The 17,076-nt window shown below is 50.2% G+C and overlaps 1 protein-coding gene across 4 annotated transcripts in view; it reads right to left on the bottom strand.

Annotated features, from left to right (window-relative positions):
• The window catches only part of CAPN1 (calpain 1), a 40,934-nt gene that overhangs the window by 20,764 nt on the left and 3,094 nt on the right, over positions 1-17,076 (bottom strand). Inside the window, exons 1-4 of one of the 4 annotated variants that reach the window (XM_090054977.1) lie at positions 12,340-14,912; positions 11,820-12,116; positions 10,568-10,637; positions 2,918-3,036 (exon numbers count right to left, since the gene is read on the bottom strand). In XM_090054977.1, the coding sequence (XP_089911103.1) occupies positions 2,918-3,036; positions 10,568-10,637; positions 11,820-12,086 (456 nt within the window). In that variant the 5' untranslated portion in view covers positions 12,087-12,116; positions 12,340-14,912. Of the gene's footprint in view, positions 1-2,917; positions 3,037-4,117; positions 4,332-10,567; positions 10,638-11,203; positions 11,710-11,819; positions 12,117-12,339; positions 14,913-17,076 lie in introns of those variants that run through there. The other 3 variants (XM_090054978.1, XM_090054976.1, XM_090054979.1) reach the window with 3 other exon arrangements.

Here is a 17,076-nt window from a genome sequence, read left to right as displayed (position 1 = left end):
AGATACTGGGCAGACAGACAGGAAAGGTGCTGTCCCTGGACTGAAGAGCCCAAAGGCTCAACAGATGAAGAGCAAGAAGAATGAGAGAAAAAAGGAAAGGATTGCCTACAGTCTGAAGCAGGTTAACACACAGTCCATGGGGCCTGGGCCCAGAGACCCTTGCCAATCAGAGGCCCCCTGGGAAAAATCTCCCGCTCCAGCTTGGGGTTCACATGTGGACAGGTTGGGGCGGCGCCTATGAGGGCACTGTGGGAAGAGCTGGCCAGTGCCAGGGGCTCCGTTTGGTGGAGGCCCTAGAGAGCTCTTGGCAGGAGCAATGGCCACTGCCGAGCCAGGACTGCCATGCCCACACCCCCTGGAACGCGGGGGTGCAACTGCACCAGTCCTGCCATGCCTCTCCAAGGGCAGGCAGGGCACAGCACAGACCCCCACAGAGGGGGCTCCACCTGCACTCTGGCCAGTAGCAGCAGGTCACGTGCCCCCCAACCAGGCTGGACCCGTGCTGCAAAAGGCCCCAGCAACTTGGCAGCTACCACTTCTGCTGCATTTCTGCAGGCACAGCTGAGTCAGGGCAGGCAATGCCAACTGCACACTGTTGGCTACTGGAGGGTCTGTGTTATCTTTGCTATAGAAAGAGAGGTACAATGCCAGCGCATTCCTGCAAGGGGCACACGCGGAGGGTGCTTGATATTGGCAATTTTCAATTATGAATGGTTGTCAACACAATCTTTCTCTGAGCCCAAGACTCCTTGAGCCCAGGGCCCCCAACAATTCTTAATCTGCCCCTGCCTACAGTGCAGAGCCTGACTATCTAATGGTCACAGTTCTCTTTATCAGGTCCCTCTCACTTCCTTAGAGTCTGTCTTTCATCCAGTCCCACCCTCTCCTCCCTCATTTCCCAGACTGGCTCCACCCTGAGCAAAATAGCGTAGAAAAGACCACAAGAGATCTTCTAGTCCAGGGGTTGGCAATGTTTTTGGCCAGAGTGCCAAAAACACCCCAACCTCTACCCACTCTTCAACTTAGCATACCAGAGGCAGACAGTGGGGGACCAACGAGGGGCCTGAACCTTGTTGCTGGCAGTGGGTGCATGTGCATCTCTGAGCAGATGTCAGGAAAGGGGCTGGGGTTACACCGTGTTCCCCAGGGTGCACGTGCAGCCACTGCTACGAAGCCGGTGCTGGAGCTCCAGACCCCACTGCAGCTGTTTGCAGCCTGCCAGTTGCCTGCTGCAGCAGCCTAGAGCCCAGGCTGACTGGCAAGCCATGCAAAACAGCCTGGCATGCTATGCACGCCAGGGGTTGCCAACCCTTGTTCTAGTCCAACCCCCTGCATTGAAGCAAGGTGCTTGGACCATCCTGACACGTGTTTGACTGTTCCAAGTTATGAGTCAGCTCTGCTTACCCCAGGAATGAACCATGCCTCGGGCGTTACCCCATGGGTGTGCAACAACACTGGGTGAGCCAAGGGGTTATCATAAACAAGTAAGCTGTCACCTACAGAAGCTTATGCCTCTCTGACCCAGTTAGTCTCTGGGGTGCTGTTCTGCCCTGCCTTCTGCTTGGCTTGAATAGATTTTCTTTCCACTAACCATTCATGCATACTGCCAACACCCCTGGGAGTCACGGCAACCAATAAAGCAAGATAACAAGGAAAGATAATAACACCAAGGTTGAATTCTTCATGAAGGGGGAGATTCAGAGTTGCAGCTCAAAGGTGACGGCTAAGAATTCATCACTGAAGACCCCAGCACTGCACCAGCAGGGTACAGCAGTGACAAGCAGTCGTGACAAGTTTAGTGTAAAAATCATACCTAAACTAAACAGTGTCTTTCTGGGTTTGTTATGGGGATCCTTACAGGGCTGGAATATAGGGCAAGGCATATGGACATAACTTATTCCCATAAATACGTGGGATTTCAGCCCGGCATCTTTGCCCCACACATACTTGCAGGCAAACTAAGAATTGCATCATTTCAGTTATACCAGTTTCACACCAGAGTGCTTGAAACTGAACTGGTCTGAAAGAGCGCTAGTGTAAAGGGCACCCTGGCCAGGTTAAGCCACTTCCTCTGTAACCACAGCAATGTAATTTCCTTCCTCCCACAACCAGTCAGCTTTGAGATGTGGATTGCTCAGCAGCAATTGAGCTTGTGATGTATGGCAGTTAAGGTGTATGCTGCAGCTCCAGAAGGCAGTCGTTCGACTTGCTCTGGATTTGTGCCAACTGATGTGCTCAGCTAACCCCATAGGTGCTCAACAGTTTGGCCTATGGACTCAAAGGCCACCACTCCATATAGAGATTAACGAGCCTTAAACCCTCAATAGGTATCATCTCTGTTAGGTCTCTCCATTCTTCCTCCATCAGTCCCAGCTCTCTCTCTCAGCTCCCTGGATCTTTTCTGACAGCCTGGCACTCTTTCCTTGCCCAAAACTTCCATTCTTCTGTGAAACCAGGTTCACATCATATGACTTCTGATCCCAACCCAACCACCAATGCACACTCAAACCCATTGCACAACAAAGTATGAGCAGGTCTAACCCACCTTGCCTTAAAGGTCCAGTCCACCCTGTAATACCTGACAACTGGTACTCAAAGGAGACTGAGTGAAGAATGTGTGCCTGAGAATAATGTATAGTACAAAAGGGGAGTTTCTGTTAGGTTTCACGATTGCATTGCATTAATTAGCATGTTTAACAGCTACTGGATCAGAAGTAGCCCCAGGGTTCTGCAGGCAGGGAGGGATGAAATATTAAGCTTTGGTAGGAAAGCAAGAAGCATGCTAGCCTTAACTTCAGAAATTGTGGAGAAAAAAAGATGTGGTTATGGCAGGGGGAGTTTCCTGGGGAGAAGGAAAAGACGTGAGATAGGGCCACGGTGTGAGGCTAGACCAGGCTGCAGTCTCTGGAGATCTTACCTGGAAGTGGAAGATGCCACCATATCCATTTTGGAAGCTCTGCCCATGAGGGACCACCCGGTGGAGGATGTTCTCATTCAAGGTGAGGGATGCAATGGCAGCTAGGAGCCAGCAGTCACCTGAAGGAGGGCAGAAGGGAGAGTGCATGAGGCATGGCTAGAGCCTGCAATGAGCCCTACATGCTAAATTCTGTATTTAGAGAACAAACAACATATTAAGCCACAAGGTTCAGACAATTCACAGCTGGGATGGGGTCACTTCTGGAGCCAATGTTAGTTGCATTGGATCACATCAGTTAATTCCCCACCTCCCAACTCATATCCAACAGAATATTCAGTTAAATTACAAGGTGGAAAAACTTAGCACCAATAAAAGGAAACACCTTGTTAGGTAGCAAGTGATTAGACTGAGGAATTCCTTGGGACAGGAAGCCACTAAGGCCAAGCTCTTAACAGGGCTCCAAAAGAGATGGCCAGATACCGAGATGGCCATCCAACATCTTGACAATGAAAGAAGATGCAACAAAGTCAGTCAGTCAGTGGTGCTTGGCAGTGGTGTGTGAGAAGAACCCAATGTGTGAGCAGCAAGCCTTCCCACGTGGCTACAGGTCTACTCGTCAGATCGAGGTCGAAGCACACACTGCTTCCTGGCTCGCCTGCAGGCCTCAGCCTAGTCTCTCCAATGGCTCTCCACAGTGACTGCACCAGCCTTGACCTGGCTTCTCCAAACTGGGCGGTGGTGGGCAAGGTTCTCCCAGTTGTCAGCAGGAATGCTGACTTTGAGACCTTGTTTGACCTTGTTGCTGCGTCAGAGCTTTGGACTTCCTCTGATTCATGGGCATTTCTTGAGTTGGCTATAGAGCACAGCCTTCGGCAGATACCTACAGTGGTACTAATTAATACCAATACGTTATGGTCTCAGTCTTCGGGGCAGAAGCTATCCACTTCACTCCTTCAGATTGAGAGGAGACCTACTTGTGTGTTAGACTGCCCCGCATCTGCCCCTGGCTCCAGATCTTCAGCCTTCTTCTAAAACACCTCGCTGTGGCTGCTGATAGACACAGGGCTGTTGGTCTGGCACTTCTGCATCTAATCCTGTATTTCCAGAGTTTTATGTAACAGCACAGCATTGCAGAAGCTTCCAGTTCCCAAAAGCAAGGAAACAATTAGATCATTTTATTTTTTAAGGCAGTACGCTTACCATTGTACAGCCACTGAACTGTTGTAACTGTTTTGTCCATCTTCTCCTGTTTCACGATAAATGGACACTAAGCTGTGGTAACTTCCCCCTGCTTCATTCAGGGGTGAGATGCCCCATTTAACTTTCCCTGTCTTCAGAACAGGGGTGGACATAAGGGAAAATACCAGCAGAACTGCAGTAGTTCCCTCCCCTGTGAAAATGGTTGAATAGCTCGTCCATGCCTGAAGAAGGTGCCTTGCTTGTAACACAATGGAATGCAGACTTCCAGGTTTTGCAGCTTACAGCCTCCATTTGGCAAAAAGCAGGCACCCCCTGGGAAGACCATTCTTGCACAAACCACCCTCTGCATCTCGTAACTCAAACAGAAGCAGCTGCCAGATCCCACACGTGAGTCAGAGCAGCCTGGGGCTCCCTCACTGACATTCCCCTGCAAGTCGACACACATCCTTGGCACTCTTTACCACAGCTGATCACTTGGAGTTTTGCTGCTGATACATCTGCCTCCCTACACTTCGATAGCATCTAGTACCAGGCAGTTCAAATGAGGGGAGGCCTACCACCCCATTTGCAAAATACTACATGGGGAAGAAGAAGTTAATAGGGATTTATTATCAACTATCTCATTTTTCCCAATACAAGAAGTATGAGACTAGTAGAAAAAGCAACTAGTAGAGTGTGATTTGAAAACTAACGGAAGTTCTCTCTCACCCGGGTGTGGACAATATACACCCCTGAATTAAAGTGTGGGACTCATTGCCACACAGACGTGAGAGTTTAGCCAGGTTCAGAAAAGGGACTGGACAAATTCTTGGAGGATAGGGGTGCCAGTAGCTATTGAGCATGGGACTTAGGGGTACAGCCTCTGAATCAGAACTTCCTAGACTTTAAATGCTGAAGGCTGCGAGTGGGAGAGGAACAGGGGGAAAAAAACCCTCGTCAGACCCAGTTCACCGTCCCTTTCAGCATCCACTCTCTGCTGCTGTGGAACACAGGATATAGGGCAAGATGGACCTATGCTCTGACTCAGTAAATGCCAATTCTTATCTTCTTATGTACCTGCCAGACATCCGCTCTGGTTCACAGCCACCATGATAATACACCTTCCCGATACCAGTCCCTTTGGGGCCATCCACGCTGATGGAGCTCTACAAACATCCCCACCACAGGTGGAGGACGATAGCAAAACATGCAACCCTTTTGGCCCTCAACTTTGCCCATCATCAAAAACTCGAGAGGCCAACTGTCCAGGGAGCAAAATCCTGGGCAGATTCTTGGTTCCTAACAGAGGTACTGCAGACAAGCTGGCTGGCTCCGTTGAGAGGTCAGGCCAAGATAATTAATCCAAGCACCGCACACACATCTCTGCAGCTTTTGGTTCCTGCCAGCTTTTGCGTAATGTGGAATCTGCATTGCCTCATTTACCCGGGGCGCTTTGTTGAAACTCCAGGCTGTTCCCTCCTGCCTACGGGAAGGATTTTGTGCCTGCCAGCTCACAGTATTGATCAAGTGCCTTGTCATCCTCACTCCCCAAGCAAGTTCATCCAGTTCTCCACACACTTTGCACAGTGTTTGGATGAGAGGAGGAGGGTGAGAAACTATGCTGAGCTTCTGGCATCAACAGTGGCTTTGAGCCCACCCAGCTGTGGGTGCTCCGAGGGCTGGAGCAGCCCCTGGCATAATCCAGGCAGCCCTGAGCACCTAAATTGCACCAAGCTCCTTATGGGTTGCAAAACTGCTGTGGCTCCGTGGAGCAGTATCTACGTACCTCCTGGCCAGGGACCTACAGGGTCTCCTTGCCTGGCAGCCTTCTGGCAGGGTTCCTCCTATAGTTTTAATGGCTGCTTTTACTCAATATCCTGGGTCAACCCGTCCCAGCAGGGTGTCTTGCGTCTTTTCTTTCCAACTGGTTCCAGACACTCAGAAACTGGGTGAGATGGATCACCAGTCTGATCCTGACCAGCAATTCACCCTCACAACCTAGCTGGTGCTAGGTCACCACAGCAATATAACTAACAAGTTCAACAACTATTAGTGTGGAGATGAGGATGGTTGTGTAAGGCAGATGCTAACACAGGGACAGGAAAGAATGCATGGGGCAGTGTCAGCATGGAGGTGGAGAGGGGCCTGGGGTAAGCCTAGCCCCTTTGCTGTTTGTCTTGAACACAGAGAAGCAACCAGGTACCACAGGAGAAACAGCCGACACTGCCCAGCTTGCTCGGGGAACTCCTAAGAGCCCCCTCCGTGGCCCCCATGGGCCGCTTCTCCCTGCAGTTATATTCAGAGCTGGCACAGCAGCAAGGGAGTCCAGGGGGAAGCCTGGCAGAAGGCAGGATGGGCAAACCAATGTGGTGTTTTAACTTTGAGGAATACTATGGTGGGAATTTACTTTCAGCAGCTGTGACAGCTGGTAGCCAGCCAGCGGCTGCCCAGCCCCATCTCCTCCCCCAGCATGTCCCTGCAGTATTTAAAGCTGCATAATCCAGATTCCCCCCTTGCTCAGACAACTGGCGACCACCTGTTCCCTCCAGGGAAAGGCATGGGGCCAGAAGATGCCTTTCCAGGCGGAGGAGCCAGCCAACAGCTGTCAGGGGCTTTCCACATCAGAGCTCAGCTGTCATGCTTATGTGCAGCCACAGCCAGGTATAAACCAAGCTGGGACGAGGCAGAGTTCAGCATCGCTTCAGTGCAGCTGCCACAACACCTTGTTCTTCTGCCTGCTGAGACCCAGGCAGCGCTCTGTGCCCAGCAGGGTTCTGCCAAGTCAGTCACTTGCTTGTTGTGTTCAATTTGGCACTGATGCGGCTGTTATTTCACGGGGCTCAGCCTCCAACTTGGCCTCCAGTAGAACCTGAGAGCAGCCTCACCAACAGTTAAAGAAGTGTTAAACTCCTTATAATGTTATTTAAGCTACCTGCAAACACAGCCGCTTTAGCAACGACCCAAATTAACTTCCAAAAGTCCTCTCTGCATCTCCACCTCTGTGTATTCCTTTCACAGCATCTGATGAAGGGAGCTCAGGTTCACGAATGTTTATGCACCTCTGATTTAGTCAGTCGAGACGATGCATCCCTACCCTTCCTTCCATCTCGAGCAGAGACGTAGCTTTCCCATCTATGTTTTGGGTCAGCATTCCCAGATTTTGGGAACTTCCTCACTCGCTCATATTTAACACTTACTTCTGCTTCCCCCAGCACTGCATTTCCTTTGAGGTCTGCTTCTGTTTCCAGGACTGGTCTAATTTAATCTGGCCTAAGTCTGTGGTTTCACAAAAGCTCGTATTCTTAAAAGTAGTAGCCCCAAGGGCCACCTTTGCAACTATAAGGGAAAATACAGCTGCTGCCACAGCTGACTATTGTTATCTTAAATGACACTGGTAGAGTTAGGACAGCACAGGCTTGGATTTAGACCTGTCCAAGTGTCTCCAAGAGTCACTCCATCCAGTTTGGAGTTAGGCACAGCCTTAGACTGTCCTGAGCACCAGGCCAAGGCTATCCAAAGATAATGTTGCAGTTTTATAGAAACCCTATGGTTTCTATGGGTTGTCCTAGGGTTTTATGTTGCCCATTCATAGAACCATAAAAAACAAGGGTTGGAAGGGAGCTCAGGAGGTCACATCTAGTCCAATGCCCTGCTCAGACCAGGACGAGCCCCAACTACATCATCCCAGCCAAAGATTTGTCTAGCCGGGTTTTGAAGACCTCCAAGGATGGAGCTTCCACCACCTCTCTGGGGAGCCTGTTCCAGGGTTTTACTACCCTCCTAGTGAGATAATTCTTCCTAATATTTAACCTAACCTTCCCTTGCTGCAACTGGAGCCCATTGCTCCTTGTTCTGTCATCTGCCACCACAGAGAACAGGCCAGCCTCAGCCTCTTTTGAATCCCCCTGCAGGGAGGTGAAGGCTGCCATTCAATCTCCCTCAGTCTTCTCTTCTCCAGACTAAATCAGCCCAGGTCCCTCAGCCTCTCCTAACAAGTCATATTCCCCAGCCCCACAACCATTTTTGTTGCCCTCTACTTGACTCTCTCCAATTTGTCCACATCCTTGCTGTATGGGAGGCCCACAGCTGGACACAGGATTCCAGATGTGGCCTCCCCAGTGCCGAATAGTGGGGAATAATCAATTGTCTTGACCTGGCAACACTCCTACCAATGCAGCCCAGGATGCCGTTAGCCTTCTTAACAACAAGGGCGCGCTACTGGCTCATATTCAGCTTCTTGTCCACTGTCACCCCCACGTCTTTTTCTGCAGAGCTGCTGCCCAGCCAGTCACCCCCAGCCCGTCCCGGTGCATGGCCCCTGTTGAACCTCATGAGATCTTTTTTGGCCCAATCCTCCAATTTGTCGCGGTCACTCTGAATCCTAGCCCTACTATCCCCAGCATATCTACTACTCTCCCCAGCTTGATGTCACCTGCCCGGAGGCCCGCCGCAGGCTCCAGGGGGGAGCAGCAAGCAGAGCCTTTCAGGTGGACTCGGAGGCGGCTCCATCCACTCCACGCGGTGGTGCTCCCAAGGCCTTCCCATCTGGGGCTGGAGCCCACTTTTCCAGGGACTGAGGTGAGGCCAACTGGACTGTAGTTCCCTGGATCCTTCTTTTTCCCTTTCTTAAATATGGGCACTATGTTTGCCCTTTCCAAACATATGGGACCTCTCCTGGTTGCTACAAATTTTCAAAGATGATGGCCAGGAACTCTGCAGTCAAATCAGCAAACTCCTTCAGCACCTTTGGGTGCGCCCCATGGACTTGTACACGTCCAGCTTTTCTAATTAGTCCCTAACCTGTTCTTTCACCACTGAGGGCTGCTCACCTCCTCCCCAGACTGTGCTGCTGGCCTTGCCTGTGAAGACTGAGGCAAAAAACGCATTGAGCACTTCAGCCCTTTCTGAATCTTCTGTCACCAGGCTGCCTCCCTCATTCAGTAAGGGACCCACACTTTTCCTGATCTCTTGGTATTAACAAACTTGTAGGAATCCTTCTCGTTACCCTTCACATCCTTTGCTAGCTGCAACTCCAATTGTGCTTCGGCCTTCCTGACTTCAACCCTGCATGCATGAACAATGCTCTTATTCTTGCCTAGTTATCTGTCCAAGTTTCCGCTTCTGATAAGCTTCCTTTTTGTGATTTAGTTTACTGAAGAGTTCCCTGCTAAGTCAAGCTGGTCTTCTGCCACACTTGCTAGTCTTCCTGCACATTGGGATGGTTTGTTCCTGCACACTCAGTAAGACTTCTCTGAAGTACAGCCAGTTCTCCTGGACTCCTCTCCCCCTCAGTCTGGCCTCCCAGGGAATCCTGCCCATGAGTTCCCTGAGCGAGTTAATGTCTGCTTTTCTGAAGTTCAGGGTCCTTACTCTGCTACTCTCCATCCTTCATTTCCTCAGGATCCGAACTCAATTATCTCATGGTCACTGCTGCCCAAGTTGCCATCCACTACTACATTCCCCACCAATTCTTCTCTGTTTGTGAGCAGCAAGTCAAGAAGAGCATGGCCACTCCAGCACTTGCACCACGAAGTTCCTGGATTGCCTGCTCACTGCTGTATTGCCCTCCCAGCAGATGTCAGGGGGACTGAAGTCCCCCACAAGAACCAGGGCCTGTGATCGGGAAACTCCTGCTGGGTGTTTGCAGAAAGCCTCATCCACCACTGCCTCCTGCTCTGGTGGTCTATAGCAGACCACCACCACAACATCACCTTTGCTGCTCTCTTCTCTAACCCTAACCCAGGAACTCTCAACAGGCCTGTCTCCAGGTTCATACTGGACCTCTAAGCAATTATATGGCTTATTTACATACAGTGCAACTCTTCCTCCTCTTCCCCTGTCTGTCCTTCCTGAAACCTTTCACCCTTGCTCAGAAATCTGCTTTCTAAGACAATTATATCTTGTACTTTGAAGTTGAGGCATGTTATAACAAAGAGTGTGAGCTCACCCACCACGTGCCCATGCTGCGGCCTAAGATAAAGATGATCTTCAACAAAAACTCTAGGCAGAAGCAACTGCAAAGGAAACCAGACACGAGTAGTCACTGCCTGATCTCTGCAGAAAGCAGGGTCTACTCCTGTTTGAAGGCTTCAGTGACTTGGCTCAGGCCACAAAGGAAGCAGGGAATTGAACCCAAGTCTTTCAAACAAGAGGCTGGCCCCAAAACTCCTGGACCATCCTTCCTCAAGTGCAGAAGTCTCCTACCCCTGACAGACCTCAAAATCCTTGAAGGGAAAGCTTTCAGCAGGAGAGAAACAAGCAGGAGCTGCCCAACTGCACATAGGAAACCCTTTCAGAGAGACACTCATACATTCATTATGAAACCACTATGCACAAACAAGCAAGCACTTAGGCACAGGATTTCTCCAGCAGTGAGAGCCCAGCTGTTCACCCCTGATCTCCTCCCCCTCACTCAAGGGCAGCTTGAAACAGTAAGCAAGAGGTGTGAGGAAAAGCCAGCAGCCTGCCTACCCAGTGCTCCCTGACAGATGTCTGTGCGCGTGGCCCCGTCGATAATGAACTGGGGGTTGGAGCTCATCTCCTGAAAGACAAAAGAAGATTTTTGGCATTTAAGAGTGCAGCAGCATTAGAGACATGGTTTCTTTCCATGCTGTGTGCCCCAGGAGAGCCATCCCATTGCCTTTTATTATCCCTTAAGATCATCCAAGCTGCCAGAGGGAAATGGGGGTCTCAGGGTTTAGGATTTGGTTGCTAAATATTGTTGGCATGCAGATACTCTGAGGAGGCACTATGTAAACCCCTCCTTTGGGTGTTGTTGGGTCATAAAGAAAGCTGGGAGGCTTTAAGGCTGAACAGCCTCCCCCACCCCCAAAGATAAGCACAGCCGCAGTTCACCAAGGGCACATCTATACCCCTGACCTTCCCACCAGGCTGCATTAAGGCAGCTATATAGCTTCTGGTTTAGGAGGCAGCGTGCATGAAATGCGGGACTGCCTGCACAGGAAGTAAGTACATTTCTTTAGAGCATTAAGTGTTGACTGTGGCTGCCTACAAAAGTCCAGATTGCACCTTCTGGATGGCAAATCTCAGGTGCATTTCAACAATTCTTGCAGCAGCAGGTCAGTGAGAACTCTCCCCCGGCTTTACCTGAGGAAGGTTAGGGTGTTTTTGGTGTCCTTGGGCAGCCGGTCTTGTAGAGGTGAGACAGGGCGGTTTTAGCATGGGTTAGACACAGACTTCCATGGGATGGTTTAGATAGGGATGATCCTGCTTCAAGCAGGGGCTTAGATTCAGTGATCTCTGGATCCACCAGTCCTCCTTTTCTGTGGTCTAGCAGCTGCAAGAAGCTGGACGCCAAACCATCATTGCTCTGAGGATGGCAATTAGCACCAGTAGCGCCCAATGATTGCTGGGATCAGGGTAGACTCCCAGTGGAAGCAAAAAAAATGAGCCAATGGTAGCAAAGAGGAAGAGACACCAGTTCTTCAACTTAAACCACCAGGACGTACTGGCTATATGGGTTTGAAAATCCTCTCTGCTGACATCCAGTAAACCCCATGCACAGTGTGGACTCTTGCCTTTGCTTGCTTCGCTACGTAGCTGAAGAGAACTAAGTCTTACAGGTTGCTTGGGCAGAACAATACGCCTCCTGACTGGTACAACAGAATCATAAAAAACATGGCTGGAAGGGATCTTGAGAGGACATCTACTCTTTCCTCCTCCAACCCAGGACCCACTCTACCCAAAAAGCACCACTGCTCACCGTGGGTCTCTTCCACTTGACTCCGTAGGTTTTGGAAGAGTTTGGTCCCAACTCTTTGAAGCCCAAGGAGGCTCCTGATGGAGGGAAGGTGTCATCACGGAAGAGGGTCCTGTTCTGCATGCATTCATGCCGAAGCCTGTCATAGTCCTGGCCCAGGTACTTCACAGCGTTCTCGTGCTTACCCAGGCCCAGGTCCTTCGCCCTCTGCTTCTGGACCTGTGCTGAGACACCCGTGCAGTACACTGGGGTGATGACCTCTTCTGCCATCTTTGGCGACTACTGGACTGGGCAAGGCCCCTGAAACGGACAAGACGAAGGTGCATTGGCAGCGAGTCGTGGCAGAAACATTCCCAGTCATACCCCACCCATCCATTCCCATTCACACTGGCTGTTCTCAAGATCCAGGTGTGTCCCTGGAGCAATCTCGCTACAGAGATCTGAGCCTCCCGCAATCCGCCTTCCACATCTGAGCCCAGGAACTTTACAGCAAAGCTTACCCAGAGTCATCTGCTCAACCTACCTCAATGCATTGAGTCCTCCGGCCATCACCTTCTTAGGCACTTCCTTTCAACCCTTTTTATTTCAAGGGTTTTCCCTCCTCTCACCTGCTGAGTGAAGTACCCATACGAAAACAGCAGCCCTAATCTCACACTATGAACAGCGGGGTGGAGATAGGGACTTAGCATGCAGATGTCTGTCTGTGGTATGTGCCTGGTATTCTTACCCCGCAGTAAGCTAAAGGCTAAACTGAGGCAGCTTGGATCCCCATGAAATGGGATAAGTGACTGATTTGGATTCCACTGACACCAGGGTAAAAGTGGGCACATGGAGAGTTACCACAGAAGAGCTGATGTGTGGCAAATCCCTACCCCTTTAACTCATTGTTATTTCTTTGGCCACTTTCTCAAGTCTGGTTTACACTAGTTCATTGAACCTGCAAGAGTTACATCACAGACAAAACTCTCTCAACAGCTTGTGTCTGCAACCATCCTGCAGTAAGGTGGGGAATTACTTCCAGGTACACTGGAAGGCCTCCATGTTTCTCAGGGAATTGTGTCCAATTTGGGGTCAAGGCAGGAGCACTTGGGGTTGATGCATTCCTTCAAAAAAGCCAGGCTTTAATCCAGGGGAGTCAAAATGTGCTGAAAACAAAGCCAGCAACTCTCCAGACTTTCAGTTACGCATCTGAGAAGACTTAACAGCTGAGTAACGAACCAAGCCAGACTGAGAACGCTGTGTGAAGGGGGTTGAAACACATGTGGGTTATATCAAAGAGCCCAGGCATGGCACTGGCAGAATCTCATGAGCTGATTTATAAATCACATGAGTGTTTGGTTCCCAGCTTGCTGGCCAATTCCAACATTTCCCAAGAGGAGACCAAAATAAAACCAGTTTCATGAAGCAAGAGCCTTAAAGGCAGGGGCAAATGGAGAACTCTGCTTAGCCAGGGGGTCTTTGGGCACCTTCAGTCATTCACACATAGAATAATCCATCCAGGCAAAGATTAGGATGATTCAAGCTAATACAGTAGGATTGTTCTACAGCTAACGTGCAAAAACCGCCCTCCCCAGGGGGTAAAAGAAAAAATCTCTGCCACCCTGTACCACTACAGCCACCCAAGTGATTGCATTATAAAACGCTGTACCTCATTGGCAAATGACCCAGAACTCTAGCTGGTTAAACAACGATGATTCCCACACCCAAATTTAGCTCCGTTCCTGTGCACTGACCATGAAGACATGATGCAGGGGGATTTCTCTTCAACTTCTGGTTAGACCAGCAGCTCTTCAGGGCAGCAGCAGTCTCTTACAGAGCTCAGCAGGGCTTTATTTTGGGCCTGTCTGCACCACCACAATTTAAGTAGGGTGCCAGCCACCCGCCAGCTCTTTCATTCTCAGTGCCTGAGAGAACAAACTAACTCTGTTCTGTGCTTCACAGCTGCCAGCTGGATTCAGGGCCTCTCTCCTAGGACGTATCGCTTATCCTCTGATAGCACGCGGAAATACCCGCCTGAGGCGTGGACTCCATTAGTCTGACATGCATGGAAACACTTGTTGCTGGGCCAAGATAACACTGGAAACAGGCCCTGCCCCTCACCAGATTACATCCTCTTGAAAGCAAAACAGCCCTAAGTGCTGGCCACTTCTAAGTGTAAAGCACTTTGGGACAGTAGATCACAGCTACAGGGACTGGAGGCATCTCCAGCATCACCAGATTCCCAGTTTCAATGCACCTCCTCATTCCTGCCCGGTTGGACCTTCCAATTAAGCTTCTCTTTGCAGAAGTGTTACCTCCTCTGCTCCCTATTAGCTCCTCCCCATTGGTATCTGCTCTGACCAGATTAAAGCTGCTAACTTGAAAACTCTTTTTGTCTTCTCACTCTCTTACAGTAAATGCTCAGTTGTCATTTCTAACACGCACGCAGCCTTAGGTGTATGAGGTTGTCTGAGGTACCAGCTGGTAGCTGCTACAGAGCTGTCAAATTGCAGTGAGCTCTGGTCAGCCTGGAAATCTCTTTGCTCCCAACAGATCCTTGCAATGTAACTGGGAAGGACAAACAAAGGGCAGGAGGGGAGCAATTGTTCAGCCTCACGTATGTAGTGAAGTAACTTGGCAACTGCCAGGTAGGGCTTTGTGAAAGAGCACCGCTTCATTTCGATGGGATAGTGTTTTGTTTCGCGTTTCGTTTCATTTCAAAAGCACTGTTCTGTTTTGTTTCGCTGAAACTTTCGCTGTTTCGACACTGTTTTGACGTTTCGCCCATAGGCTATAATAGGAAAGGACAAAACCACCTATAATTTTGACATTTCTTGGCAGATTTGGATGAAAACAGCAGGGATGGTAGCCCTGTCTGAGGGCATGAAACCTGTCAAGTTTCGAGGAGATAGGTACAGGGGTTTCTGGGAAACTGCACCTCAAGCTGCTGACAAGCAAAACTCATGACATGTGTGACTGTGCGCGCGTGTTAAGGCGCGCCCTCACTGGCACTGGGGCCTCTACACGGCACAGTAGCGTGCCCCAGTGAGGTCTCTCCTCTCCTACGGCCTCAGTCCAGTCCATTATTTAAATAGGAACAGGTAATAACTTAGTAAGCAGCTCAGCAGCACCAGCAGCACCTCAGGCAGCCAAAGTCACAGTCAATATGAGAGCAGTCCTTCCCCGCTCTTCCCCTCCCTCTCCTTACTTTCTGTTTCCCCACAGGTAAGCCCAGCTTCAGCTTTGAAACTCAAAATGTTTGAAACGTTTTGACTGCCCTCGTTTTGTTTCAAGCCTGTTTTGAAGTCCTTCATTTTGTTTTGCTGTTTTGAGCTCGAAACAAGTTGAAACAGTGCTGAAATGAAACAGCCAGCAAAATTTCACACCACCCAACTGCCAGGCAGCTGCTGATGTGAAAGGTCACTGCCCTTTCTGCTGACCAGATGCTGTGTCTATGAGCTCCCCCATTTCTCTGTCCATCTCTACCCGTGGTCTCACGTCTCACAATTCTTTGGGGCACGACTGTATTTTTGCCCTGTTTGTCGAGCGCCTTGCACAACGGGGTCTGGATTCAAGATCAAGGCTCTGAAGTTCTGCCACCAAATCAAGCAATAATCAGCAGTGTCTGAGTTGGGAAGTACAACCATAGGGTTGCAAGAGTCATATAATCCTGTAACCAGCTCGATCCCTCATTTCCAGCCCATGCTGATTCTCTCCATCTGGGTACTTCTCCATGGATTTTACCAACTTCCTCTCAAGTATTTGCATTAATTCAGCCAAAGCCTGTTGGGTCCTGTAACCCAGAGCCTGAAACCAATGGCAGGTCTTTCAGGCAATACCTTCCCAGAAAGAACAAAGCTAACTCATGAGTCATCAAGGACTTCCCCACCTCACCAGGCTCTGAGAGGATGGGAAGCCTCACCCGGGCCTGGGGGCGCTGGTGTTACGATCAGCAGTCTAGGGGCTGAGAGCGGGAGGAGAAGGAAGGCAGCTGCACCTAAGCTCTACAGGTCTGCCTGAGATATCTTCATGTCCAGCATACTCATATTAGGAAGCAACTTGACTTAAGGGCCCAGTTTCTTCTTGGCTACCTGAGGAAAAAAACACCTGTGTGTTGAAGGTGTGTTACTTGTTCCTGTTGTTTTGTTCACAGCAGTGGTGCCCACATTCACCAGGTTGCTGTATAGACCCAGAGCCAGAGCCTCTTCCTGTGGCAGACCATGTGCAAAGAGAGGCGATGCATGCCTGCTGGTAGCATTTAGAGACTGGGGGAGCTGCACAGACCCTGGACTGAGACTGAGGGCCCCAGAAAGTCAGAGACAGATCCCTTGCTCTCCCCTGAAGAGTTTATTGTATAAACAGGCCAGGGAAGGGAAGAGACTCACCCAAGGTTGTATAAGTGGTCAGTGGCAGAGCCAGGTCTCCCCACTCCTAGTTCAATGCCCGAGCCAGGAGCACAGGGATATAGATATAGGATGGAGGCAAAAGAGTGGCCATAGGGGCCACCTAAGTGCCCCTGTGACATCACCCCCATATAGGGCACCCTCAGGTTTTGCTCTGTATGTATAAAAGCAAGCACCCCTGCAAGAACTTGTATGATCTCTCCTCTCGTTTCCCCCTCCCTTAAGAGAACCCTCTGAGCCCAATGCTCCAGCCAGTTTTCTGTCCACCTTCACGTCCAGCGTATTTATATTAGAAAGTGACTAGAATTAAAGGCCCAGTTTCTTCTGGGCTACCTAGGAAAAGTCACCCATGTGTTCAGCGGCTCATCAGGAAGCTAGCAATGGCTTATAAGCATCTTGTGAAGATCTGTCACTTGGTGCTTCCTGTTGTTTTGTTCACTACAGCGGTGCCCAGATTCACCAGGGAGCTGTATAGGCCCAGATTCAGAGCGTGGTGATCAATGGCTCCATGTCTAGTTGGCAGCTGGTATCAAGCGGAGTGCCCCAGGGGCCAGTCTTCTTTAATGTCTTCGTCAACAACCTGGACGATGGGATGGAGTGCACCCTCAGCAAGTCTGCAGATGACACCAAGCCGGGGGAAGTAGTAGCTATACTTGATGGTACAGCTGGGATTCAGAGCGACCTTGACAAATTGGAGGAATGGGCCAAAAGGTATTTTATGAGATTCAACAAGGACAAGTGCTAAGTCCTGCACTTAGGACAGGACGATCCCCTGCACTGGGACAGGCTGGGGTGACTGGTTGGGCAGCAGCTCTGCAGAAAAGGACCTGGGGTGACAGTGGACAATAAGCTGGATGTGAGCCAGTGTGCCCTTGCTG

Source organism: Crocodylus siamensis, chromosome 6 (assembly GCF_052110815.1).
Source record: "Crocodylus siamensis isolate JL-2025a chromosome 6, ASM5211081v1, whole genome shotgun sequence".
Lineage (NCBI taxonomy): Eukaryota > Metazoa > Chordata > Crocodylia > Crocodylidae > Crocodylus > Crocodylus siamensis.
The sequence above is the reverse complement of the archived record's forward strand: the minus strand, read 5'-3'. Positions and strand labels throughout refer to the sequence as shown.